Here is a 26,823-nt window from a genome sequence, read left to right as displayed (position 1 = left end):
CCGTCTTCCGCGCCATTAAACGCGCAAACTGTACTTCTGGGTGTGATCTCCGTGAGAGTCATACCACCCCTGTACACACTGGGAATGTTGAGGACACACTGTTACACACAGTCTAAGAGCCGTGGCCCCTCATTGTTATCAGCCATTTGCATGAAGTGGGAAGTATGAATCTACTTCGATGGAGCTAGCATAGTTTCAAGATGGTGTCATCCGCGGATGCAGCATGTTACGCTATCGACTATCTTGGTGTGATGTTGGCAGTTTTATTTGCTTGTGTCAAATCAATGTGAATCCTCAGCACCCCCCTGTAGGCTCACCTCCCCCTTACATCCAAGTATCATGCCAGTAAAGGCGTTTTTCTCCTCTACACTCTCGCCATCTGTTTGTCGCTTCCAATACCTCCGGACAGCCTTGAAGTAACCAGCCCCATTTGTGAAGAAATGAAATGGACGCTTCCCAGCCGCTGGGATCACAAGGCTCCCCCCAAACGATCAGGCTTGGCCTCGCCGTGCCGTCGTAGTTCATCTCGGCCACGTCAGCACACAGTTCATCGTCGTCCATGAGATTCGCGGCGACTGCCTGTATGACATTGTCTCTGAACCTTGGGAATGGAAACACATCAAGCCAAGGATGGTGCATGATCTGATGCTGTACAGCGGTAGGTTCCAGATTTTGGGGGCAGGTAGGCGCATACTGTGTTGGCCCGAGCTGATTAAACGGCGATATAATCTCCTCGAGACACAAGATTTCAGGCTTGAAACCCATCTGAACAGCGTTCTTGGCCATGGCGATGTTGATGTTCAATGTGATGAGAAATGGGAGTTGAGAGACACGGGGCGTGTTCATTATATGGTGCAGGTAGGCATCGTGCGCGAGTGCAAAAATCCTCTCTCGGATTTCGGCGCTCTCAAATATTTCACAGGCATGTAGAAGAGCGTCCAGAACAACATATGTTGACGTCTGGGGTGCCGTTTCGGTTGACGATGTTAGTACACCTGAATCGAGTAACCCAGGTTCCATCACCACTCTGGATGCGGCTCTGTTCTGCTGGCCCTGAAGCCGAGCTTTCTGGTCTACTTCAAATCTTAGAAAGTAATAAGCTAGACACGATGGAGGGAGGAACTGACATTGTGATCTTTTGTTAAGCCGGTTTTGCCGCTTCCTCCGCTCAGCCGTACTCGTGACACCAGTCCAGTCCTCTGCAGGGGTTTGGGCCAGTAATTGCTGGGGCATGCGCTGAAGGATGATGCCGAGTGGAGTTTCCATAGCTGGAGCCTGTATTCGCCGTGGACAATTTGATTGATGTGACCGGGAGAACGACCGTGTGCATATGAAAAAGGGTGAGATTGACTGGTTGGAGGCCGATGTTCTTGTGTTGACATCACCACATGCCACGTGAGACCTTGGCTGATGAAGGTTAAGCTTTGGGAGCCCGTCGGATAGTGGATACATATCAGCAGGCTGCATTAGCGTCAGAACTACGTGGAGCATAGGACATGGATGGACCGGCCAAGATGCGAGGGAGATGAACCAATCATAAGGGCACTTCGGGTCAAAGCCTCATCCAGACCAAGCAGTCTTGACTTGAAGTGCTTGCTATCAGCAGCTTGCATAACACTGCCACACGCCGCGGAGTTATCTCGGACCGATTCGAGTCAATCACTGAGAGTTAATTCATCAACACTTCAATGACCTCCGGACTGGGAGCCCTTGCTGGAGTGTTGCCTCTCCTGCCTTGATGATCACGGAGCGACCCAGTTTCGGGTCAACCGTTCATCACCATGTATGTTGGCATGACGACGACTTCATGTCCAAAGTATGGAATGACGCGCGGCCTCGGGCCTATATATCATATCTCCTATTCGCAATAACATAGATGAGTAGAACTCCAGCAGCTATTAAAACACTTACATGCCACCCAGACATCGGCATCTCACCAGGTTCACAGTATCGGCTCCAACAACCCAATAAGCTCCTCGTGTTCAACCGACGCAACCAACGACTGCGCAGCACCACCAAGATGTTTGGACGCCGCCCTGCCGCAGTTGGCGTCATGGCGCTCGTCAATGCCATGGCCGCCACGGCTCAGAATCTATCGTTTGGGGCCGACAACTTCTACCGCAGCCCAGACGTCCAAATCCAGCCCATCACGTTCCCGACCCAGTACCATACCACCGTCTCGGCCAACATCTTCTACCCACGCAACCTAAGCCGTAGCACCGAGACCGCCGCCATCGTCGTCGGCCACCCCATGGGCGCCGTCAAAGAGCAGAGCGCCAACCTCTATGCCACCAAGCTCGCTGAACAGGGTTTCATCACCGTCTCCATTGACCTCCCCCATTGGGGCGGCAGCGATGGCGAGCCTCGTAACGCCGTCTCGGTCGAATACTATTCGGAGGCATTCAGCGCCGCTGTCGACTACCTCGGCCTCCAGGACTTTGTCGACCGTGAGCGCATCGGTGGTGTTGGTATCTGCGGCAGCGGTTCTTTCATCATCAGCGCCGCAAAGATCGACTCCCGTTTCAAAGCAATCGCTACTGTTAGCATGTACGACATGGGTGCAGCCTCTCGCAACGGCATCCGAAAGTCACAGACCCTAGTCCAGCGCAAGGAAATAATCGTCGCCGCCGCAGCCCAGCGCTGGAATGAGTCTGAGGGCGCAGAGACCGAGTTGACTGGAGGCACTGTAGACAGGCGCGAGGACGCTGTCGACCCTATTCAGCAAGAGTTCTACGACTTCTACCGCACCACGCGCGGTGAGGTCACACCACCCGGTGCTCTGCCCAACACCACGACTCACCCAACACTCTCGAGCCAAGTCAAATTCTTTAACTTCTACCCATTCAACGACATCGAAACCATCTCGCCCCGTCCTCTGCTCTTTATCAGCGGCGACCAGGCTCACTCGCGAGAGTTTAGCGAAAATGCCTACGGACGTGCTGCCGAGCCCAAGGAGCTGATCTGGGTCCCTGGTGCTGGCCATGTCGATCTGTACGATCGAGTGGAGCTTATCCCCTTCAATAGACTTACCCGCTTCTTTGAGGACAACTTGTGAAATAGCAGTACAAGGTGAGCTTGGAAAGAGTCGGCTGTTTTCTTGTAGATAAGCCTTATTCCTTCTAGGCTCTTTCTCATTATAGCATATTCTTCTTTTCATCGAAGGTGTCTCTCGGAGACGCCGTCCACACAATATTATAGATAAACTTGATGTTTTATCTTGACATTAAAGCCCACAATCGTGACGCTGGTGAATTTCCATCCATTAATTAAACCTTTCAGAAAGCAATTCCACCAAGACAACTATTTCGAATCCTGGAAGGCCAATTAAAAAACGCAGCCAAATGAAGCAGCATTCAACTACGCCATTGGATTCTCCCGCAAAGTCTTCTAACAACCTAAAAACACACAGGAAACTCCTTACGTTGTTCACGATGGAGACTAACCGTTAGTTTACACCCAAGGCCTTCCTATTGATGGCCCGGCCTTAAGCCAGATCAAATTTTACGCTTCAAGCTCAACTGGGAGGCTTCCCAGGACTTTCCCCCATCCCCGCCGTCCAAGGATTGTCAAATTTAGCCTCCTTATTAGCTACAGCGGAAGCGGAAGCACGACGGAAGCGGAAAGGGAGGTATAGTGAAGACTAGGATCTAATTACCCCAGAGCTAAAATCAAGCTTACCCAGCAGTCGGGAATCAGCTGGCACAGATTTCTTTCAACTTTTTCAATGATTTACTTGTCAGATACAAGATCAATAAACATACGGAGAGACACACGGCAACATGAAAACCTAGTGCTACTGCTATTTACGACTATACTTTCTTCAGTTCTGGGCGACGTCAGACAACCACAAGAGAGACCGTCGGGACGAGACTGCACAGCTTGATGCACTGGACTCTACCCAGATTGCAAACCTCGACTGGAAGCATCCTGGATTTATTGTAGTTGGCGATTTCTTGCTAGGGTCAGCCATCGACAAATATCTAGCTATGTTGTTCCTAGGAGATATCAAAGATAGATTTTTCATCTCTAGCTTCCATCTTAGTATATCTCTTGGTTGTTGCAATCTATAGTTATTATTGCTGAAACATCCTTCAAGAGAACCCCAGAGGCTAAGGGAGGATTGATTACATCTGATAGCTAACCCAAACGACTAGGTAGCCTCCCTAAAGAATGCAATCCAACCCATCAAGTGACGGACAAACTCAGAGCCTAAACTTCTGGCTTCCTTCCCCAGATAAAGTAAAGCTGCTGGTACAAGTGGATTGTCGGATCCTTCAAGTCACGCTTGACTTTCGCAATAAAGACCTGGATCTCCTCCTCACTCCAACCCAGCACCCGACCGAAGAGCCCGGGAGTGTACGAGTCGATGACCTGGGCTTCCTGAACCGCCTGGAACTTGCCGATTTCCTTGAGTTTCGGATCCTTTGGCCACGGACCCATGGGAACCTATCGTTATCAGTGCATCTATCTTCATTGAGACTCAGGAGCGACTAACCTTGCGAATCTCTTGTTGAACGTCGACAAATCCGACCTCTTCTAGCCTTGCCTTCCACTCCGGTGCACAAGTCAAGGGTTTGCCAAATTTGGCAGAGGCGTCGCAGATGGTATTTACCCACTTATGAAAATCAGTAGCCTTATCTCCTGTGTCGTCGTCTGATTTGAGTGGTGGGTACGCAGCTTGTAGCTCGATGTATCCTCCAGGGCTCAGGTGTTTGAAAGCTTGCTGAAAGAGCCTCTTGTCGTTGGAAAGACATCCCTCGAGCTCGCGGCCATGAATAAAATCGAATGAATGGCGGTAAAGCCAATCTGCTTCGAAGTCATCAACTTCAAAAGAGCAATTTGGAGGAGTCCTATACTCGGCGTTAGTACCGTTTCTATCTCTAGGCTGGTTTCTCGGACCATTGGGGTTGAATAGGGCTCAGATCTGTGCCTCGAACATCTGCCGAGGGATATTCACTGGAAATGTCAGATTTAAGGGAAGTCCTTTAATAGCCAGGCCAGTTCTACTTACTCTGCAAAGTCCATAGCCCAAATGCCTGTTCCCGTACCAAGATCCAGAACCCGCTGAGGGCTATCGCCGATCGGTGCGAGATGGAGCTTTCCACCGATGAGAAGTCGATAAATGTGATGTGCTAGATCCATGCGATCTTGCTCTTCGTCATCATTAGGCTTACAATGTCAGCACCGGAAAGATTCTAGAGTTTGATGGCATTACCACTAGGTACGCCCCCTCGCGGAATGCATGATAACGGCGTCCATTCTACAGGTTCGTTAACGCCAAGACCTAGACGGGTTCCTGCGACTTGACTTGCTTCATATCTAGATTGCGTCAGTGAGACCGAAATGGAGGTAGAAGCAAATGGCAAAGCATTGACTCACCTGTAGTTGAAAACGCTAGACTTCGATGATGATAGGTAGCTACGAGTGGCCTCACTGGAATCAATAAGCAATGGTTTTCCAGCCTGCTATCCTGTACTCACGAGTCGCCGTAGCTCGAGTCTTCCTCGTGAGGAGCATCCTTCAGTAAGCATCAGTAACTGCACACAGCTTAACCTCTAGTCGTTCTCACGTCAACTTCGAGAGGATGATCAGGAGTCTGAGTCTCGGCCTGTGTAGCACGAGGCTGTGCTTCCTCGACGGGCTCTTGGGACTGATGGTCACCCATGATCGCTGATGACGGTGAGAGAAGCGCAGCTTGGGCGGGTTGCTTGAGGTTTTTATCAATTGCGCGGTCGAACCCCTCACTTCATCATCTCATCACACCATGAGGTTCCCGAAAGAGATGCTCGCATTAGAAACCTTGCCCGCTGACAAGGTATATGACAGAACAACCAGCCACATATGACCCGTGAGTTGAGCACGAGCCGTTGGTTGCACCCTTGTTAGTGCAACGCAACGGAAGACCAACCATCCCACCTGATCTGCATTTGGCAGCTTGATATTCCACCACTTGTTGGTCGAGGTCCAGTCTTGCGGCCGGCACCCTCGGAAACGTACGTGTGGGCCCGGGTAGCTTAGTTGAGCGATAGACTCTCCGCTGCTTGGGGGCAAAAAATCGAGGAACCTGATATCATTACCATTCCTCGAGCTGAGTTTGCACGAAGCCCACGCTCGGGGGTCTGCGCAAGCTGAGTTAACAGACCATGATGCTTCGCTGTCCAATCGATAATGCGGATTCAATTTGTGTGATACGCCTACGGAGTATAGGACTCAAGGGATTTAGGCTCGGCTCGCCCATGCTGAATATCGTAGAGATATCTGCTATCTATTAGCCTCTCAACGGTCCTTGTGGAATATGTAGTTGTTGGTATTGAGCTTGGCAGATGTCAAAGGGACGAAACACTTTTTTTGATATTTGGTGAGACGGTCCTGGTCTTCCAATGCTCATCCGATGCAAGTAGAGGGATGAGGTAGACACATCTTCACGGCCCCTATGTGATTATCCTTGGTGCCCTCCACGTCGATGGTGGTCTGGGGTACTCGTCTTTCAAGACGCTCGCCCAGCCTGCGAACTAAGTAAGCAAGCGGCGCAGCTTTGAGATCATCTTTTCTTTTTTGACATCTGTTCTTTCTTGTTGGATTCATAGTAAACACTAAGTAAACAAGACATCTTTGCCGTTAAAGCCTACAAGATAACCCGATATCGCTCGTGAATGTGAAAGCAGTAAGGTTCGAATTTATCGCTAGGTCTTGGAATTGATAAGCATGTGTGTGGAAAACAATCAAATCTAATAGTGGGTATCGCAAGGTGCTTCTATAGCAGATAGGTCACCATACTATATCTTTCAGAGGAGACACCAGCTTACCGGGCCGTCTCAGAGTTACCCGTCCTTAAGCACCGCTTTTTACCGCGTCTACTATACTATATATTACCCTAAATCCCTTAGATATAACTCATTAGTGAGACCGAGCATTATCACTAATCTAAATTCTAATGTATCGACTTAAACCATTGGGAACTTGGGACTTGAGGGTCGGTATTGATACTATTGCTTGCCTCTCTTCTGCAATGCCTGTCTAGCTATTCCGCTACTGTTGTCCATTAAAGGCAGGAGTATTTGATAACGCGGCTTCGACCGGGGTATCAATCCCCATACATTAACGTGATAGTACTGACCACGGTTGTCCACCAACCAACGCAGCTCAGGGGCCGGCAATTCCTTAGCTACCATGCTTTGCCGGTCTAGGTCTACCTTACCTCTTAGTAGCGCACTATCCTCTATAAGAAAATTACTAAGTAAAAAAAGACGGCCTTCCTCTATTTTTCTTCGCTATCTATAATAACACGACTTTTCCCTTCTATATATACCTAATACCCTAAGCCGGTAAACCATTCTTTACTTACTTTAGCGATATAAATACTAGGGCTAGAAATCTAGGGAAAGTACTAGAGTGCGTCCTAGTATTCAGCGCTACTAATAAAGTCAGCTACTAAGTAATTAAATTCCTCCAAAAATACTACCCTAATATTTACTTACGCCTTATATCATTAAATAAATCTAAGAGATACTAACTCGAAAAGTTCTAGCTATCGTTAAAAGTAGTTATCGCTGACTTTTTTAATAAGCCATCGCTCTATAAGGCTCTAGCGGATATTAAGTCTATTTTTATAGTTACGCCTAGATCTATCGATAAGTAGACGGCTATATCTAATTTAGTTAAGGCTCTAAAAGAGAGTAGAAAGATAATGAGTTGGGGGAAAGGCGTGCTAGGCCGTTTTGGGCCATTGGGCAATTTCCTGTACGTAGAAAAGGACCAAGGCTGCGGCCCTGACCATCTTCATCATTATCTTCCTCAAGGATCGGATCAAGAACGGGGAGCTTAAGGGCTCTTTTCTTGAGAAGATCTTCATTACTATCAATTGATTATTTGCCCTTATTATTTCATATGGTATTCAATTCACGAGAAAGTACGTGAAATCTCTTTTTCGAAAGTCATCAGAAGAAAGTCACACAAGAAGTTTTGGCTGTGGTTGGTGTGTTCTGTTTCTCCAACAAAATAATTATTTATATCCTTCATATAATCGCTATATTCCCTGAATTTAATACTTAATATATTCCCTAGTAGCTTATAGATTATTACCTTACTAACTTACCTACTTAATCGCCTATTACTAGAAAGATCCTTTAAGATAATCTTCTTTTAGTTATTTTTCTTAATATTAGAATTACCTTTATAGAGAACTCTTTCTAAATATAGAGATTACTTAAGGAAGAGTAGAAGTTAATTTAGCTAAGTATAGTAGTGCCCTATATATATATTATAGATATTAGAGAGATTACTATATAGCTATTATTATCGTCGGATAAGAGGCATATTAGGCTATTCTAAATTATTAATAATAGGAAGGATCTTCTCTAGGTTAAAGATACTACTAAGCTTATAACTTATATATAGAATATGCCTATTTCCATTAATATAACTAATAAATGGTTCTTTAAGCGGTCCTTTGCTATGCTAGAAGGGAAAAGGGGGTATTAGTAGCGATTTTTCTAGTTTAAAAAGGATAATAAACTTTACTAGGCATTAAATAATCGTGCTAAAAGACTACTCGGAAGGAAGCCAATTACTTTATAATAGTGGTTAATCGAGAGTTAGTCTGCTATCCTTAGCAAGGGACCAGTTAATAAGCTAGAGACTTAAGATTAGATATATCTAATATATATTCTAGTATTAAATATATTTTATAAAGTATAGTAATAAATAGAAAGATAACACTTGATCGCTGCCCCGGCATTGTGTGATGTCCAAGACAGCGGGATCAGGGGCCGGTCAAAGATAAAGAAGCGACGAGTGCTGTCACCTTAACAAACCGAGGGAGCAGTCATGATTCAATCCAGATGTACAGCAGTTAGTCAGTGTCTTCCTTAGATCCAAGATCTACGTTGGGCTTAGAAAGGTTAACATATAGCACCGCTCGCTATATATCATGGATAGACCTTAAGTCTATACTATAGCTCGAATAGATAACCGATGCCTCACGTAGTAACTGCCTTTTATCCTTCCTAGCTAATAATATCTCCTAAAGAAGCCCTCGATGGTATATATGCCACTTACCATAGAGAGGAGGCATAAACCCCGGGGTTTAGGGAGAAACCAAAAACCAACGTCGATAATATTCGAAATAACATAGCCGCTAAGATCTTAGAGTATTATACTAGTAATCCAGAGTGGAGTAATGTTAAGGAGAAATATCTTATATGAAAGATTGATAGGAATCTAATGCCCTTGATGTTCCTTACCTACGGGCTACAGTGTTACAATAAGTCTATATTATCTCAAGCGGTAGGTCTGAAAATAGGTTGATCTGACCGACAGGGGGTATCTAATCATAGGATAGGTGGTCACCGGGAAGGGCGCGTCCTTAGTGGAAGGTGAGTCACAATGTCCACCCAAATACCGGTTATCAAGTTATGTAGCAGCCTAGAGCAATTTCTTCACCACTCGCGGCTTGATTCAAGGCCGAGTACTACATGTCGGGACCCCGAGTGCTACCCTATGTAGTCCACGGTGATGAAGCCGTCCTTGAAGCAAGGCGGCCGCTCTCGAGGATGCTATTGTATAGGCATTGAAACTGCATCTTAACATAGAGCGACATTCGGAACGCGACATAGTAATCTGCCTAAGTTACGGGGACATTATGGCATTGATATACAGGTCACTTTATTTTCGACAGAGTACTGTCCGACCCAAGCCCGTTGCCCCCACCCCACCCTCTGTCAAGGCTGGCGATGTCCTTGGTATGACGAAACAATTGGCAATTCTCCAGTCACAACACTCAAGGGTCTATAATGTTAAATAGCATATAACACTCATCTGGCGTGGCGAATATCCTTCAGAGCAACTTTCCAGTGAGGGCACTTCTCTCTTTGGCTGATATTTGGTGGCGCGGTAGAAGCGTTCCCACCTTTTAACATTACAGACCCTTGAGGGTTGTGATTCCAAACACAAGCCTGAGGTTCAAAAGGGGCGATATTACTGCGTCATTTTCTTTGTTCTACTTGAACGAATAACATTTGATAAATGAAAACTTGCCATATACACTCCCCTTCTACTTCTCACTTGGCTCATCTGGAGCAAGTCGGTCGCGATACCAACCATGACCATTCATACCATCACCGACGTCCCCATCTTCAACGGCCGAAAAGTTGACACTGCGGCTAATGTCACCTTCCGTGCCAGCCCTGGAGACATTGTCAGTATCGAGGCGGGAGCCACGGATCTCGCCAGCGTCGACACTGTGATTGATGGGAGAGGCTGCACGCTCCTCCCAGCCTTCATTGACGCCAATGTTGACACTGCAGCGACGAACATGGACCTCCCCATATTTGCCTCTTACGGCATCGGCACAGTTATCGACATGAGCAGCACCAAGGCCGAGATCCAGGCCATGCGGGCAGAGTCTCATGCCGAGGTCGGACTCCCTACCTACCTGGCATCGGGCCCCATCGCCACTGCGCAGGCCACGGATGGAGCTCAGATTCATCCGCGCCGAGAAACCAAAGTTATCCGGGTCCCCGCAGATGCCGAAACATGGGTTGCCTCTGTCATGAACGGTCCGGACAGGTCTGACTACATCAAGGTGCTCGTCGATCTACCTGGCATAGACGGCCCAACACTCCTCGCTCTTGTTCATGCGGCACATGCCCATAACAAGTTGGCCGTCGCACACTCGTTTCAAAAGGTTGGATACTCCCGGGCTCTTCAGGCGGGATTTGATATCATCACTCTCGTGCCTATAGACGGCCTCATAGAAACAGAGATAGCCGAGGGCCTCGCCGCGCGCAACATAGCGTGCATCCCCACGCTTTGCATGGCACGGGCCATGGTTCCCTTGCTGCGCAGCGAGCCAAGGGACGATTTGGTGGACGTCAGCTTCGACTACGCGCTCGCCAACGTCAAGAAGATGTATGACGCTGGGGTGCGCATCTGTGCCGGAACGGAGGCGAACCAGATATCCCATGTGCCGATATCAATCGGGGAGAGCCTCCACGAGGAGATGGAGCTGCTTGTACACGCAGGGCTGTCGAACCTCGACGCCCTCAGGGCAGCTACGGTTGTTACAACCATGGTGTTTGGGCTGAGAGACCGGGGCGAGATCTCGCTCGGGCAGAGAGCAGACATGGTCTTGATCGAAGGGGATCCACTGCAAGACATCACGACTACGAGGAGGATCCGAAAGGTATGGATTGGTGGAGTTGAGATGGACGGATGGGATGCACCTACATCAACAGATCTTTAGCCGCAGCAGCGTACGTATTTGAAGAAGCCATGAAAATTCTTTTGAATTGTTTTATTTTGAGCCTCGAGACCATTCTTCGGTGACTGTGATGTCTTGGCTGTCCCACGAGGCGTACTGTACCCTATCATAGCTCCGCGGAGTCAGCTCCGTAATCCAATCTTTATCAACCCGGACAAATACCCCTCGATGAGGCTCGTCGCCCTGACGCCACTATGAGCTAATCATGGTTACGTCACACCGAACATGGCAGCTCAAACTTCAACGTTGCACGTCAAATCAAGCTATACATGACACTAATCGCTGCTCGCTGAATACGGTAATATTCTATCAGCTTTGTTATTCTTCCCTCCCTGCCTCAGAGGACATTCGAAATGCGGAAGCTCCTCCCAAAGTCTCCAGACCAGAACCCGCCGCCGGCAACGCCGGGCCTCAGGAAGCGCAAGCGTCCAATGGTTTCCATGGCGTGCGAATGTTAGTCCCTAAAATACCTCTAGTCCAGGTTTTCCTTGCTGATGACGCTATCCAGCCTGCCGGAAGCGCAAGATCAAGGTCCAACTTCCCCAAGCTCGCCGCCCAAGAGCAGAGCAACTAACTGCATCAGTGCGATAATCAACGCCCAGCCTGTTCACAATGTGTTCGCTCCTTGAGGGAATGCCGCTTCGCCATCGACGAGACCAAAGCCAATAACGAGACGCTGAACCACCAGCTTCGAGCCGCTTCCCTAGCCGAAAGCTCCCTAAAGACGATTCTCGACCAGCTGCGCAGTGGCTCGCAAGACAACTCCGTCGAGCTCCTGCATCGTATTCGACAGGAGCAGTCAGTTAATGGCCTTGTCAAGACATTCTCTGATGCTAGCCTGCTGCTACCTCCTGCTCCACCACCATCTGGTCAGTTCCGATGACCCTTGCCTCGGGTCGAATCCTGCTTTTCCAAGTTTGGATAACTAATTATGGTGAATCATATGAGATCCTCACAACTCACCTACTTTGCCTTTCAAGATTCCCATCCCCTTGAGCATCGAAACCGTTTCATCGTAAGTACTCTTGCCGTCTCTCTTTCTTCCCATCGTCAAGATTAACGGGTACACTAGAAACCCTTGGACAAGCAGCGACGGGCTCGAAGCAAAGCATGTCTTGCCTGTCTCCCAGTGGACTACTCTGTCTACTGATGACAGCTACCTAACACATCTGCTAAACCTTTTCTTTGCCTGGGACCATACACTTAGCCACGCCATCCCCCGATCCGGGTTTCTCCCATGTCTCTACGCCGGGCCGAAAGTAGGAGGAAAGTTTTGTTCCAAATTCCTCGTCAATTCTATCCTTGCCACTTCTCATGTACGTTTAATCTCACAGGAGTTGGGGTAGTGATGGTTCGTTTTTGCTAATTGTGTAGCTTTTCATGTCTCAAGGAGAATCATCACACAAGTGCGAGGAGTTGCGCTCCAGTGGTGCCATGTTCGCTGACGAGGCCCGACGAATGCTTGAAGGCGAGAGAAAGCGTCCGTCAGTGTCCCTGCTCCAGGGCCTACTGGTTCTCTGGATTTATGAAATCAACTATGGAGTAAAAGCTGAGGCCCAAGTTTTGCTTGAACAGTTTTATTCCATTCATGAGGCTTTGGGACTCAGCGATCTAGCCATGCCAGCCGCGAGTCATGCAATCTCCAACGATAGCTCAACTTTGCGATCCATGGAGGAGGGGCAAGTTCTATCTTGCATCGTCTGGGGGGTTTTCTGCTTGGAGGGGTAAGTGCCAAGTGTCTCAGATATCTTCCATGAAACACGCCAGTTGCTAACAGGCTAATCTAACCAGTAAACTCTCCTTGACCTCCTCGCGTCCGATGAGAATCGCCAAGCCCAAGATGGCCAAAGCTTTCGAGAATGCCTATACATCTATATTCGCCAAGCCCAGCGCGCCCGAGTATTTCTGGTCCCCCTATCCTCGCCAGTCTGCACCGCGGCAATCATTTTTTCGAGAAATCATCTTACTCGAGTGCCAACTTGCCGAGATGATACATGAGTTTTCCGAGATATTCGCGCCGACATACTCTGGACCACCGGCTTCAAGCTACAATGAGACGAGGGCGTTCTACGACAGGCTTCTGAGATGGGGTACACATGCTTCACAACGATTCCATACCAATGGAATCTTTCCCCCTTCGTTTCTTTTCCTTGAGTAAGTTCCAACCCTACGATCAGTGACTGGTTTGCTAGCATTACTAACACAATAACGAGGACTACGTATGATATGATGCTTTTGAAAGTCTTGGACCACCTCTCTCGTTTCCCTCTCCATAATGACACCCACAAGTCGATACTGTCCAAGCGAGCGTCGCACGGAGCCTCGATCATCTCCAACCTTTGGGTATACCGGGCCACCTTTGGGCTTCGCCACGAGTTCTGGCTCACGCAGGCGTGTTTGGCAGCAACCACAGCCGTCATCTTCAACCTTAGCGATACTCCAAGCTTGTCCAAGTCAGTGGTAATAGCCTGCCAGCTGCTCTATGGGATAGGAGAGTTTCTACCTGTGGCAAATCAATGTCTCCTAGTGATTAAGGCGCTTTCCAGTCCCCAGGATGCAGCGTTTCCAACTTCCTATAGGATGATTTACTCTAAATTAGCCATAAGGATGGGACGGATTATTATTAAAAGTGTCTCACTGCTGGACATTGAGCCCGGCGAGGGTAATCCGGTTGTTAGACAATCCGGAGGTTCTTCCCACGATGTTGCGTTTTCTACTCAGATTAAAGGTATTTCTAACTTTACTAAAAGAAGTTCTTAGTTAGATACTATATTAAAAGTGAATATTTTATAATACTTTTACTTATCTATAGACTCTTTATATTAATCTAGCCTGTTTTACTTAAATTAGCTTTAAAAGAAATTATTTCGTATATTAGTTATGTATTTTTAATAATAAGATTTAAAAAGAATATTAATTATTATTTTTAATACTAAGTATAAAAGGAAATTATTAAGAGCTTAATAGCTATAATAATATAATATAAAAATTTCATAAAAGATTATTAAATAATATAATATATAAAGTAATTTATATATTTTTATTACTTATTAATAATTTAACGTATTTTTATAAAAGGTCTTTAATTATCTTTAAAAGTATATAAGGCTTGTAACTAATATTTCTTTAAGTATAATTACTATTATTATATAGTTTTTAATATAAAAATTTAATATTAGGTCTTTTTTAAATTAGCTATTAAAAATTACAACTCTTTAAATATATTTAAATTATTTTTTAATATGCTAAGGTAATTAAAATTGAGATAAAAGAAATGCCTAATACTAGTATTATACAAGGTATAGAGATTAAGAATATTAAAAGATAGAAATACTTCTACCTCGCTATGAGGAGCTTTTATTATATATCGTGGCCTTTGTTAGACTATGACGAGGATTATCCCTCTAGGCGCTAATTACTATATTATCTCTCGCTCGCTACACCTTATGGCTCATGCATACCAAATAACATCATTGATCCTTACACCCTGTACTAATCCCGGCCTCTCTTACAGATGATATAACACTCTCGGCTCCATATCTTAATCATGACTTTCTCCATTCATTCTCCCAATATGTGCTGGATAGCATCCATCCACCAGCTCAGCACATATCTACCATATCGAGGCAAGGATTTCACAGCTCTACGGCGACTGTGGAAATATTTTCCCACCCCACAGCTTATCCGTTGTCATTGTCCGACCCTTGGACGTAATGACTTGTCTGGATTCTCGGGCGAAGGGTGCCTCTGGGGAATCTATCAGATTGACGTTGGCAATCTCCTCTTTATATTCAATTTCGCATGACAAAGTTGGACCTTACCCTTGGCCGGCCCTGGTGCTCGTCTGTGCCCGTCATCACAAGAATTGCTCGACGTCGCCCTTCTTCATACCTAGCGCTCAATGTCTTCCCGCGGTATGTTAAGTCCTCATCCTTGATGAGGACGGTGGGCATAGAGCAGAACCACATGTCCGGTGTTCGCGATGTGTTGGTGATAGTATCGCCCTGCGTTTGGTGATGCGTTCCGAACGGCCCTAGAGGGAAGCTGGCGCATCTGTTTAAATATATGGTCAAAGGATGGAGGACATCCGTGTCGTCATGGATAAGTCTATGAGACAACACATAGCACATAAAACACACACACCAATATGAGCTTCCCCTAGCAGCCTAGTCACATCAGGATCCATCGCTCGTCGTGTGGTCATGCAGGAACCCTTTGATCTTGCCCCCCACATCGAACTGGCCTCGACAGTTGCATACCAATAAGGCGTGACGGAGTCGCTCCGTAAGCACAAGGTTAGGGTTTGTCGCCGATCAGGTGGTGCCCGCCTCATGGTTTGAGCCATCTCATCGAGGCGCTTCCGAGTGGCGGGGTTCCCCAATAGCGTCCTTGGCATCTTATAATAGCTCAGCGATCACTAAAGCATGGGCTTTTATCACGGATGTGGCTCGGTCACTCGGAATCCGACCTTGGATAATAGCTACGTAACGTTGAGCCGCTTCTGAACATAAAAGAAAAAGGGGGAATTCACGTGTACATTTATAAATCCCATCCCATAAATAAAACGTAGTAATGGCATTATCGGGTTGCAAATCTCGATCCGTCTTGTCTTTGGAGGGTTATATTCGGTTTGGCAATCCTACTCTGTGAGAATGCGCAGGGGATGATGTCTATATCGTTCACAATCACAATTCGTAAAGAGTTTGGCTGCGCCCCTCATGCCCATATAACAAGGTAGATCTGCATAGAGCTCGCCAGGGCCAAATAGTAATGGTTGAGACATAACATGCAATGATCTAGATGCCGAATACCACCCTCACTGGGAGGGATATCTCGCGTGACATATCGGCAACGGTACTGGGGCATGTAAATAAGCTCCCCTATTGAATACGATAAGCTGGCCAGTGGAAAATAACTCGAATATTGACTGCAACTAAAACGAGGACGGCTCCGATGGAATATGGCGCCGATATGGATGATTAGAATTGGGGTCCTCAGAGCTGCCAGTCCAAGAAGGCGAACCCTCAGCCCGTTTTGATTGCCACCCAAAGTATCCCTTCTCCGTGCGGTAATCCTTCAGCAGGTAACTGCTCTATTATTAGACCAATATCACAGACATATACTAACACCCATCGCGGGATGGCTTGTCTGTTAAGATCTGATGCTAAGTAGACTTGCCCCCGTGGCGAAAAAGTGTGCGTAGTGAGGTGCATGCTGGTTTTGCGACTGGAGGCTTACTGGAACCGAAGGGGTCTGTCCCCGCGCCCTCCCTCTTCACCCAAGACCGCCGATTCTCCGTTGTTTCACCTTGAAAGCCTATTAAGTATTTATTTGGTTCAAACCGCCCTCACCCGGTCCCGCCAAGTCCTGTCGAGTTTCAGACAACTGACAGAGGAAGCAAGTGGCCTCTTGATTTGCCGTTACACCTCGGTGTTATTCCCACGACCGAGATGGCATTTTCTACATCTCCCAGTATCTGCTCAGCCGGCCTCCATGAATTCTCCGATCAAATGCGAGGAGTGGATAGCTATAACCACGCTATTCCGGGACTTGCAGCAGCGAGATTTTGAATCGCCTGAATGGACTATCCTGCTATGATGCTCTCCAGATAGGATATTGATTCCTGGGAATAGCGCCCATGATGAAAATGATGGGGCGGTAATACGGCTTGTTTTTAAAGAATTGACACCTGGCATTGTTGGTGGAACCACAATGCGTTGTATATTAACGTGCAACGTATTTATCCCTTGTGTTGCGAGGAACCTCCCGGCCGTACCGAGCCCCATGTCCCGGAACCTTACGACGTGCCATTAGTTGATTCCACCGACATTCTCATAGAAATTCTATCGGATTGATTAGTGACTTCCCAGTCTGCACCTATAGAGATATCGTAGGAGGCTCTCAACGCGTATGTTGATAGCAGCTTTGTCAATGAAGATAATAGCCGTCAAGAGCATGAGGGTGATGGCACCCGGGGACCGGCTTTTCCGCCTGCCAAAGACCGAGGCTACGATTTTTAACCCGACGAGAGCTTCTCATCAAGGAGCTGCCCCAGGACCCGTTATCCGTCAATCAATTTGAGGATGTGAGTAGTGCGATGTAAAATCTGTTCTCTCTTGTAGTTGCAGCCCAGCCCTCGATGGGTTAACTAAGCCCGAAGATCGTAACTCGAGAGATGGCTGGTACTTCTATCATCGGCCAAAATAGGAGCGGGATTAGGTACCATTGATCCGGTGCATTTAATTCGCCGCACCCCCCTGCCGTGACTCGGCGGGAGGTTGTCCACAACCCAAGGGATACAATGGCACCAACAGCGATAATGACGTGACCGGTGACAAGCCCACATGTTCCAGTCTTGCTTCTAGCAACATTGCAACCTTTGAGGGGCGCAGAGGTTGTCTGCCTTGTTTATTTGCCTAGGATTAGGCCACTTGTTTGCTGTACGGGTGACTTGGGTGGCGGAAAGTACATACGCGAGCTCGATGCTGCACCTAATCTTCGATGGAGACTCGGCGGCGTTTCTGCCAACCCTGCTTTTTGGCGCCTCGATATATATTATGAGTAAGACGCCAGTGAGTGCTTGATCTAGCACTCGATTCCATAATTCTTTTGGCTATTACGACTCTGACAGACCATGATTGGTAAGCAACAATTTTATTCCTTCTCGCAGCATTGAAGCCCTAGATTCCACTGCGTTTCCATCACTTGAAACTCGCGCCCGAGCCGCATATGCCATCGCTAGCTAACATGTTCCGCGCACGCAGCCTACCCAGCCTTTCGAAAGCAGGTCCGTCGCACTTGGTCAGGTAGAAACGCCGGCCAAAGGGTCAACCGCACTCACAGAGACGATGAAGGAGCCAACCTTGGGCTTTACCACGAGCGATCGCCTTTGCTTAGCTTAACACCCGTGAATGAGGAGCACCATGGATTGATATGGCGCTTGTTTGACGGCAGAAGCACCCCGGGAAGAGACAGCCCTAATCGTCTGGTCAAATGGCCAGCAAATGTTTTCCATGTCACCAAGGTTACGCTGATGAGCAGTAAGCATGTCTCCGCTGGTTGATTGAACTACGACTAAATTAACATTACAGACTACGTCAACCTCCTGCTCCCATTGGTGCCACTAGGTATCATTGCCGGCGTGCTTGGTTGGAGCCCTGCGGCTGTGTTCTCGCTCAACTTTATCGCCATTATTCCCCTGGCAGGGGTGTTATCCTTCGCTACGGAAGAGATTTCCATCCCGCTGGGCGAGACATTAGGAGGGCTGCTGAATGCCACTTTTGGCAACGCAGTTGAGCTCATCGTGAGTATCGTCGCCCTGAAGAAGAACGAAATCGAAGTCGTGCAGTCGTCAATGCTTGGTTCTATTCTATCTAATCTTCTTCTTGTCATGGGGAGCAGCTTTCTCCTCGGCGGCCTTGTCAACATGAAGGATGATTCAGGCAAGGGCACCGAGCAGAACTTCACCAGTGCGATGGCACAAACAACATGCTCCTTGTTAGCGCTATCAGCCGCCTCAATGATCATTCCCGCTACTGTGAGCAGCCACCCAGAGCCCAGTCCACAAAAGATTGTGCTCCAATAAGCATCAGGAGAAAGACTAACCTCGATATGCAGCTCTACAACATCCTCAACAGCTCGGATCAGCACGGTGAAGCCGAAACCATCCTTTGGCACTCGCGCGGGACGGCCATCATCCTTCTTATCCTATACGCCCTGTATCTGTGCTTCCAATTGCGGACGCACAAGAATCTATTCTGCGAAGGGACTGGTGAAACGTCCTCCGTTGATGAGGTAGAGGATGAGCCCGAATCAGTCATGAGTCCTTGGTCTGCTGCAGCGGTGCTGATTGCCGTGACCGTTGTTATCTCCTTCTGTGCAGACTACCTGGTCGGCAGTATCGACAGCATTGCCAAAGACGCGCACACTAGCAAGAGCTTTATTGGCTTGATCCTGATCCCCATTGTCGGCAACGCGGCGGAGCACGCCACGGCGTGTGTGATGGCCGTAAGAAACAAAATGGACTTGGTGAGTGATAGCCTGCTTCTTTACGTTGTTGTCTTATTGTGAACTGACAAGTTACGTGAAACAAGGCCACCGGTGTTGCAATCGGATCCAGCATCCAGATTGCGCTGCTGGTTACGCCGTTGCTGGTTGTTTTGGGCTGGGCACTGAATGTGCCGATGAGTTTGAACTTCAATATGCGTGAGTTATTATGAGGACGTAAGCGACTTTCAACACGTTTGCTGATGCTTGGTGCAGTTGAGACAATTATCTTCGCTGTATCTGTTTTAGTCGTGACGGGGACAGTGCAGGATGGGAAATCTAACTATCTGGAGGGAGCCATGGTGAGTTTATATTTCCCAGCCCTTCTATACCTACAGCGCATTAATCAGACTGCAGCTTGTGGGACTCTACATTATCATCGCTTTGACATTCTGGGCAATCCCTAATGGAGTTTTGGGAAAAGCAATGGGTTGATTGCCGGGTTGCCATGTACTGGAGGTTTGAAAGCTACGCGACCTAGGAAGTGAACTCAGTATCGGGCTTGGAACTTTTGAATAACCATGGTGTTTTCATTAATAGCCTTCTTTTATAAAAATGAAATAGTTTTGCAATTTGGGTAACGTTACCGGGCTGCCAGTATGAATGGTGGCGTAGCCAAGCCTTGAGCATTCACTCGTTGGATCACCGTTGCCCACTCACGGTTGCCAGGCTGGGCCAATTTGGCCTTGTTGCGGCCGCCCGAAGTAGTGACGACCATACATGCAAATATCATGCCCATCGTAAACCCGGTCTCGTCGAAGTTGTAGGTATCCTCGTCCGGCATGCCGTACTTGGCTTTGACATTTTGTAGGAGTGTAAACTGATCGTCAATCACTTTGGCATCTTCACATTTAGCTCGCTGGTAGTAGTATTTGCGAAAAAACCGAGTACGGAGCTCTGGCCGGCGCCTGACGAAGCTGGGAGCCCAGTTCTTGCCAACGCCCGACGCGTCGCGAACACGGAGTAGTTATTTGGCCACATCTCCCACATAACGTGGTCTGGGCGGGAAAAAATCGCTCACATAGCTCCAGTATGTGCAGTACAATAGCACCTTCTTGTAATTCGTTTAGCTTACGCGAGTTGGGCAAAGTATCGCGGCATGCAGGTCTGCCATCACATCGGCGGGCCAGGGTTGTCCGGGGGACGTTGTGAACTTTCGCAGCCGCTCGAATGGTCGAACATTTATTAGTTTTCAAAGCCTTGAGGGTTAATTTAATGAGTCGGGTGGTTTTCTTACACTAGTATCCCTCTTGCAGCTTGTTCGCGTCTCGTACGATGTGTGGGTGAGTGGTCAACTTGAGCGATTTTCGCGGCTCTGAAGTGCCATTAGACCATGACCTCGCCCAGACCGACTCTGCAAACTCATCGCAGCTATTGACACGGAAAACCACGAGAAGGTCGGCTGCTTTGGTCCTACTGCTCTTTCAAGCAGCATCCATCGTGCTCACTAGAGGATCTGCCGAGTTCCTCAGTCAGGTTCAGTCGAACCCCGCTCAGGAATCGGCCCATACTTCGATGACGAACTTTCTACGTCACCCTCTCCTTTTTGCAAGGGTTCAATATCGTTCTTTATTGGGCGATTGGCATCCAAGCTGACTAATAACCCTGGCTGGGCGATGATGATATGAGCAGGTTGAATATTCAATGAAACAGCCAATTTCTTCCTCGGCTTAAACAACAAAACTCCCTCCCCCATTCGCATCCGATCCCTAGCAATGTCCAAAAGATACCGCCAGCTGCTCCCTGGCCCCAGTTCAGACAGTACTCCTCCTTCTAGGTCACACCCATCTGGTTCATCTTCCACGAGCGATGAGCCACTCAAACGACAACGGATTGGAACCCAACTCGCGTGCAACGCGTGCCGCCGTAGAAAAAGTCGTGTAAGTGGCTTCTCTTTAGGTCACCCGCATTGCTTCCCTAACTTTGGGCACCTAGTGTGACGGACAGCGGCCTAGTTGCGCGGCTTGTCGACGACGAGGTGAGGAAGAGCCATGCATCTATGCTGAAAGCCGCGGTCAAGGCCTACCGAGTAAAGAAACCGAGCAAATCCTTGAACTGTTTCACTTCTTGAGATCTGAACCCGAGGAACAAGCCCTCGATAGCCTGAGAATTATTCGATCCCACAGCGATATTGAGACGGTTTTGTCCATAGTCCAAGCGGGCAGGAGTCATGAACGCGGACAAGGATGGCCTCCTACATCCACAAGCCATCTAGGACTGGAGTATGAGCTCATTGCAAGGAACCCGGTAGCCTTCCCGCCCCTGCAGCCCCTAGAGTCTAGTATCATCAAGTCAGTCATGCACTGAGACATCTTCCCGAGATTGGTATCATGTCTACATGCCACCACAGGCCGTCTTGACTCCAGGCTTACACATTATAGGGCAGTGCTCAGCACCGGCCTTCTATCAGTCACCAACAGGGAGGTGAATGAAGAACCGTTTGGAGCTGGCGCCAGCACGCCGTCCGATCCCGAAGCCAGCCCATTCTCTGCGCACCATTTTACAAATACAAGAAGTCCGATATCCACTTTACATCGTTGTGATGAGCGACTTGAGGGACTGGACATGAAATTCTGGTCTTCGGTCCCGATTTCGGACGACATCGCTGCCAAAATCATTTCGTTATACCTGGAGACGGACCATCCGTTGTTGGGGACCTTTGACCCCGATCTATTCGTCGATGATCTGGTCAATTGCCGCTTGAGGTACTGCAGCCCATTGCTCGTCAGTGCTTTAATGTACAGGGGCTGCGTAGGTGTTGACGGCATACAAAGGGTGAACCACGTTCTCGCTGACACGCCGTAGCAAATGTGTACCGGTAGTGCCTCCGACCCCGCGGTCAAAGATTACCTACCTCAGTTCCGCGAGGAGGCAGAGAAGCGCCGGGCAGATGAGAAGGATGCTGATACTCTTCTCAACCTGGCCGGGACACAGTTGATGGGATTGGCATACTTGGGTGATGGCGAAGATCACTATGCCTTGATATACGCGTCGGAAGCGAACGCCATGGCAACACGCATGGGCTTATTCGGAGTCGATCCTACAGTGGCGGCGGGAAAAGCTCGAGAAATATCCCCCGACCTTCAAAACGCAACTTCATATGCTGCCTGGGGCACTTTCAATTGGATAGTGTAAGTCGGCAACCCAGAGTGGACGTTGGGCGATCAGAGCGCTTATGCCTTCAGGCTTATGTCAATATTCTATCAGCAGCCCGGCCTCTCATACCCAGAAAATCCTCCCGTACTTCCAATACCCAGGAATGCGTGGCATCAGGGCCGCGATGATAGTGGCAAGTCAGTTCCAGAGTCTCTGAAGTCCGAGTATATGGGCGATACCTTTCCGGTCCTTTGCCGGTTTTGGCGAATTATTCACGAAGTCACTTTGCGATACTACCGCGATCAACCCCATCCACGGGCACGCTTGAGCGATCACGTCAGTCTTGCCTTTGCAGAGTACAAGTATCGTGAGCTGATCGCTTGGGCGGAGACTCTGCCGCCATCCATGATGCGCTCAGAACAGAGTCCGCATCATGTTCTCACCTTTCAGTGCGTCACATTGCTTTGCCCCGTTGCGGATCAAGTTTCCGAACCGACATTCTAACCTGACTCCCAGCATTTGGTTCCATGCGGCCATTCTGGATATTTTGCGCCCATTCACAGTACGTGGGAGGTCCGCCACGAAACCCTTGCGACTCAAAACCTTTTCCTGCAAGAAAAGCTCCCCTGATGCCGCTTATAAAGCGTCCGTCAACCAGCTTAAGCGGCTGATAGTCGTGTACCGCAAGAACTACGCATCTTCGACTTACACCATGCTATGGCACACGGCACTCATACATGTTGCAAACGCCTTACTTGACGACACGAAAGACTCGGCATGGCGCTTCTACCTCCTTTTCTGCATTCAGTGCTATGGGAGCTTACGGCACTCATACCGCTTCGCAGAGACTATCGGCCGCAGCTTGCTTTCCATGGCACTGCAGAAAGGAGATTTATCGGCGAGCGACGCGCGAAAGCTGATGCAGCAATTTGAGGAGAGCTGGTTAATCAACCCGTCGGAGGATATTCGAGCTACGTTCATGGCTGACCTAAACCTTGCCATGACGGATCCTGGCGAGGCAAGCGTTGAGAGCCTTGCACAAAGGTTTGAGGATATAGCGTTGTTCCGAGAGTTTACGAGTCAAGAGGACTCAGGCGAGGACGAGCCTATGGATTCAGACGATAATGCAGCCTGGGAATCGCTGTGATATACCCGTTGGTCCATGAGGAGCAAGCTCCTAGGTGGACGACCAAAGCAAGCTTGGTTGGCCATAAGACCTGGGAACGAACACAAAAAGCTGGAACATGGGCGAGGCCCGATTTTGGCTGTGTTTTTGGGCCTTTCATGGAATAGTTAGGCTTTTCGATACCCGTTGAGATGACATGCATGGCAGCTATCATCTGGCTAAGGATGCCGTCACCAAAACAACCCTTCAGCTTCTATTTCAGAAGCAATTGATCAACTGAATAGGTAAAGGCGCACAGAAAATGGCCCACCAGCTGGCCCTTCTGAAAGTCCAGGTTGGAGAACCTTCAAGAGGCCAATTCGACACTTAGCAAACGCCGAAGAGCTAGCAAAACACATCTGAGACGAGGAAGAAGAATGATTATGGTGAGGGTAAGGTCTACAAAAGCAGAAATATATCAATGAGCAGGTACAGCAAAAAACAGGGCAGCAGAGTGGTCGGAAGAGGCGAGCAGAAACGAAAGAACAGAACAGAAGACCTCTAAAGAAGAGGAATGTGAGCAATATGAATTGATCAACTGCGTTGTTAATATTGTATTGAGAAATAAAGACATCCTAGGTTTAGGATAGTTGCCCACTGGCTTCTCAACCACGTTCAGCGAAGCTTTGAGGCTGATTTTCCCTGCAATGTAATGTCTGCTTGGGTCCACACACTGAATTTCACCAAGTCCCGCGGGATATTAATCTTCTATTGATATTCATCCTGTAACAACCTTGGACCTCCATCTTATTGATTCTATACAAGCACCCGAGATTGCATAGCAGTGTCCTGGGGCATCCATAGACAGCATGTACCTGCTAGGGGGGTTGCTATTGACGTAGTTCAAACCTGGACCCTTTATTCACGCCAAATCCAGCCAGCTATTCCTCAACACAGAACCTCCTCACAATATCCACTAACCTCATTCTCGTCCTCCTCCCTTTAAATACCTGACCATGATCTAAATCATGAAACCACAGCACATCTAGCCCATCGCCTTTCCAAACTCCATCTTTCCAGCTTGTAGTCTCCAAATTCCAATCATCTGAGCCTGTCAGATACGCCCCAATTACTTTCGTGTCGATGATCGCGTCTCTACCACCTAGAACCACAGTCACGCGATGACCCTGGATATCTTCCTTCCACAAGATATTATCAGTCCAGAAGAAGCGTCGGAATAGCGTATGCGAGATTCCCATATCCTTTGAGCCGAAGTAGGAGAGCAGATGTTCATTAGCATGGCACGGCTTCCGATAAACCTGAAGTTGTTAAGGAGATTAGTTGAGATCGTGGTGAAAAGGTAGGGAAGACGTCACAAAATTATATGCCACGTCAGGGAGATGTAGCAAGAAAGACACCGGATCCACAAACAAAATCGGCCCAATCTTCCGTGCGATCTGTGGGGTGTGGAGGAGATGTGTGGCAACCACGCTTCCGAAGCTTCACATATTCGAAGTTAATATATGACAATGGCCGACACACAAATAGAGAGAAAGCAAGAGGGGACACCCACGAATGTGACACCAGGACAAACCTTTCCCACCCATGCGCTTTCAATATGCAATCGAGTTCCTCGCACGGTGGAAGTCGAAGGAGTAGTAGCGCAGGCAGATAGACGTTGTCGTATCGACAATAAACACACACTATAGAACAACGTAAAGTTAGTAACCTGACTTGTGCTATAGGATGATAAGTCCATGCATATCTCATTATAGAAACTCACCAGATACCATGTCAGGCTCCGATGTAACATCTCGACCTTGTCGAGCGTCAGTCTGAGGCACCTCGCGTTGCCACGCCCAGGTTCCAACTTCTTCCCTAGCAACTTTTCCATCTCTCCAGTGTAGTACTCTAGCTCCTCGTCGTATGCCGGGTCAGGCTCCGCGGTGTTCAAGAACGCCCACCGGTAAAAATCCTTGACGTTCTCCCGCTTAATCTCCGCTGCCGGCGCATCCCGGAACCACTTTGTCAAGAAACGGTCCGGATCTGGAATATTGCCGTGGCAGCGCCAGAATAACCTCTGTCGATCATTTCGAGAGGCGATTGTGGGATGTGTCGCCGCCCTCTGGAGGTAGGCTTTACGCGGAAGGTAGACGAGAAGGTAGAATGCTGCCTCAAGAGCTAGCCAAATCTTCAGTATGCGGGGGGCATGGAGCGGGATATGGACGAGCCAGCCGACAAGCGAATAGGCAACGCTAAGGGGTGCAATCAGGTGTAGGAGGAATATGCATGTCCGGATGAAAACATAGTCCCAGACTGAGGTTTCTACCATAGCGAAGAAGACAGTGCTATCGGCAGCGGAGCTTGAGAAGGCGCGGTTTATGACTCGGCGAGAGGTATTGCTGAAAAGGAGAAAGAAGATGTGCTTTCCCATATGTTAGCCGTAGCACGATGCTGTTATATCAGCAACATCTCAATTCAGTCAAGTTTTGACCTTAATACGGGTATTTCTGTTGAACACGGTAGATCGATTCTGTTGGGGATTCACGTCATGCCACTGCCGTTCGGTTCTGATACTCGACATGTGAAGAACATGTGAAGTAACATTGGCAGGGATGGTGGTAAGCCAGCTGATAAGAGAAGTGGGGATTGGGGGGTCAACTCACCAAACGCAACCAACCGAGCCGCCACATTACCTTACCAAGCGGTCATTCTGTCGACATCGTTTGAGCTTCTTTGGATCTTGATTAGCCGTCATGATTTCCGGTATACTAAGAGGGGTTGCCCCTGCAGCTTCGGTAACGTCGGAGTCGGACGAGTGGGGGCGGCGTTCGCGGCAAAGCCGGGCATAGACGACCGACCCAGTTGCAGTGGGCATCTGGCCCCCTTAGTTGTACTATCCGCACCCAGAAGTCGGCAGACATCAGTCAGTACAGCATGTTGAAGTAATCCTGTGACAAATTCTCCCCCCAAGAAACCAGTCCTTGTTGGAATCCAAATGCAACTGGAGGTTAACAGCGGCAATGATGCCATGGGTTAGACGGTATTCTGAAAATGCGTGTGAATAGTGAATGATCTAGGTACAATCTTAAACTACAGTCGTTCTCTACATATGTCCAACCTATCCCAGTCCGCCTGCGTAAACGAAATATATGCCCTACTCTTTTTCGGCAGCCACAGAAAGCCATCTTAATCGCCTCCCCGAATAACAGTCCTAGCCAACTTCGGGTTAATCCCTTCCTTCTTGAGAGGAACTTTGTTCTGCTTGTGATTGCTCGTATAAGAGCCCATCCGCATTATACGCAAGACGGGCACG

At 48.4% G+C, this 26,823-nt stretch overlaps 7 protein-coding genes across 7 annotated transcripts; 4 read left to right on the top strand and 3 right to left on the bottom strand.

The window, feature by feature from the left end:
• Positions 1 to 324: 324 nt before the first annotated feature.
• On the bottom strand, positions 325 to 1,266 carry NECHADRAFT_94810 (uncharacterized protein; the record flags this gene model as incomplete). Its single annotated transcript, XM_003039528.1, has 2 exons — positions 325 to 1,073; positions 1,128 to 1,266. 2 exons carry the CDS (start codon positions 1,264 to 1,266, stop codon positions 325 to 327), a joined length of 888 nt encoding a protein of 295 aa, XP_003039574.1.
• A 754-nt stretch (positions 1,267 to 2,020) lies between these two features.
• Positions 2,021 to 3,055, top strand: NECHADRAFT_82296 (uncharacterized protein; the record flags this gene model as incomplete). The annotated part of the gene is made up of 1 exon (XM_003039538.1): positions 2,021 to 3,055. One exon carries the CDS (start codon positions 2,021 to 2,023, stop codon positions 3,053 to 3,055), a length of 1,035 nt encoding a protein of 344 aa, XP_003039584.1.
• A 1,154-nt stretch (positions 3,056 to 4,209) lies between these two features.
• On the bottom strand, positions 4,210 to 5,317 carry NECHADRAFT_94808 (uncharacterized protein; the record flags this gene model as incomplete). The annotated part of the gene is made up of 6 exons (XM_003039527.1): positions 4,210 to 4,446; positions 4,496 to 4,850; positions 4,900 to 4,956; positions 5,012 to 5,169; positions 5,216 to 5,260; positions 5,291 to 5,317. 6 exons carry the CDS (start codon positions 5,315 to 5,317, stop codon positions 4,210 to 4,212), a joined length of 879 nt encoding a protein of 292 aa, XP_003039573.1.
• A 4,782-nt stretch (positions 5,318 to 10,099) lies between these two features.
• NECHADRAFT_82294 (uncharacterized protein) lies at positions 10,100 to 14,086 on the top strand (the record flags this gene model as incomplete). Its single annotated transcript, XM_003039537.1, has 11 exons — positions 10,100 to 11,182; positions 11,235 to 11,252; positions 11,574 to 11,713; positions 11,769 to 11,842; positions 11,923 to 12,129; positions 12,209 to 12,275; positions 12,333 to 12,576; positions 12,635 to 12,984; positions 13,052 to 13,414; positions 13,474 to 13,988; positions 14,073 to 14,086. 11 exons carry the CDS (start codon positions 10,100 to 10,102, stop codon positions 14,084 to 14,086), a joined length of 3,075 nt encoding a protein of 1,024 aa, XP_003039583.1.
• Positions 14,087 to 17,894: 3,808 nt separating this feature from the next.
• Positions 17,895 to 19,741, top strand: NECHADRAFT_82293 (uncharacterized protein; the record flags this gene model as incomplete). Its single annotated transcript, XM_003039536.1, has 7 exons — positions 17,895 to 17,901; positions 18,025 to 18,300; positions 18,352 to 18,797; positions 18,878 to 19,288; positions 19,354 to 19,465; positions 19,556 to 19,608; positions 19,664 to 19,741. The coding sequence occupies 7 exons, from the start codon at positions 17,895 to 17,897 to the stop codon at positions 19,739 to 19,741; spliced, it is 1,383 nt and encodes a 460-aa protein (XP_003039582.1).
• A 1,280-nt stretch (positions 19,742 to 21,021) lies between these two features.
• On the top strand, positions 21,022 to 24,103 carry NECHADRAFT_101055 (uncharacterized protein; the record flags this gene model as incomplete). The annotated part of the gene is made up of 7 exons (XM_003039535.1): positions 21,022 to 21,186; positions 21,242 to 21,597; positions 21,688 to 22,057; positions 22,112 to 22,437; positions 22,564 to 22,851; positions 22,919 to 22,964; positions 23,019 to 24,103. 7 exons carry the CDS (start codon positions 21,022 to 21,024, stop codon positions 23,547 to 23,549), a joined length of 2,082 nt encoding a protein of 693 aa, XP_003039581.1. The 3' UTR covers positions 23,550 to 24,103.
• Positions 24,104 to 24,358: 255 nt separating this feature from the next.
• On the bottom strand, positions 24,359 to 26,385 carry NECHADRAFT_101054 (uncharacterized protein; the record flags this gene model as incomplete). Its single annotated transcript, XM_003039526.1, has 6 exons — positions 24,359 to 24,826; positions 24,884 to 25,007; positions 25,081 to 25,210; positions 25,291 to 25,385; positions 25,418 to 25,932; positions 26,209 to 26,385. 6 exons carry the CDS (start codon positions 26,383 to 26,385, stop codon positions 24,449 to 24,451), a joined length of 1,419 nt encoding a protein of 472 aa, XP_003039572.1. The 3' UTR covers positions 24,359 to 24,448.
• Between the last annotated feature and the right edge of the window lie 438 nt (positions 26,386 to 26,823).

The sequence above is a fragment of the Fusarium vanettenii genome, assembly GCF_000151355.1.
Source record: "Fusarium vanettenii 77-13-4 chromosome 7 genomic scaffold NECHAsca_94_chr7_5_0, whole genome shotgun sequence".
In the NCBI taxonomy this organism is placed as follows: Eukaryota; Fungi; Ascomycota; class Sordariomycetes; order Hypocreales; family Nectriaceae; genus Fusarium; species Fusarium vanettenii.
The sequence above is the reverse complement of the archived record's forward strand: the minus strand, read 5'-3'. Positions and strand labels throughout refer to the sequence as shown.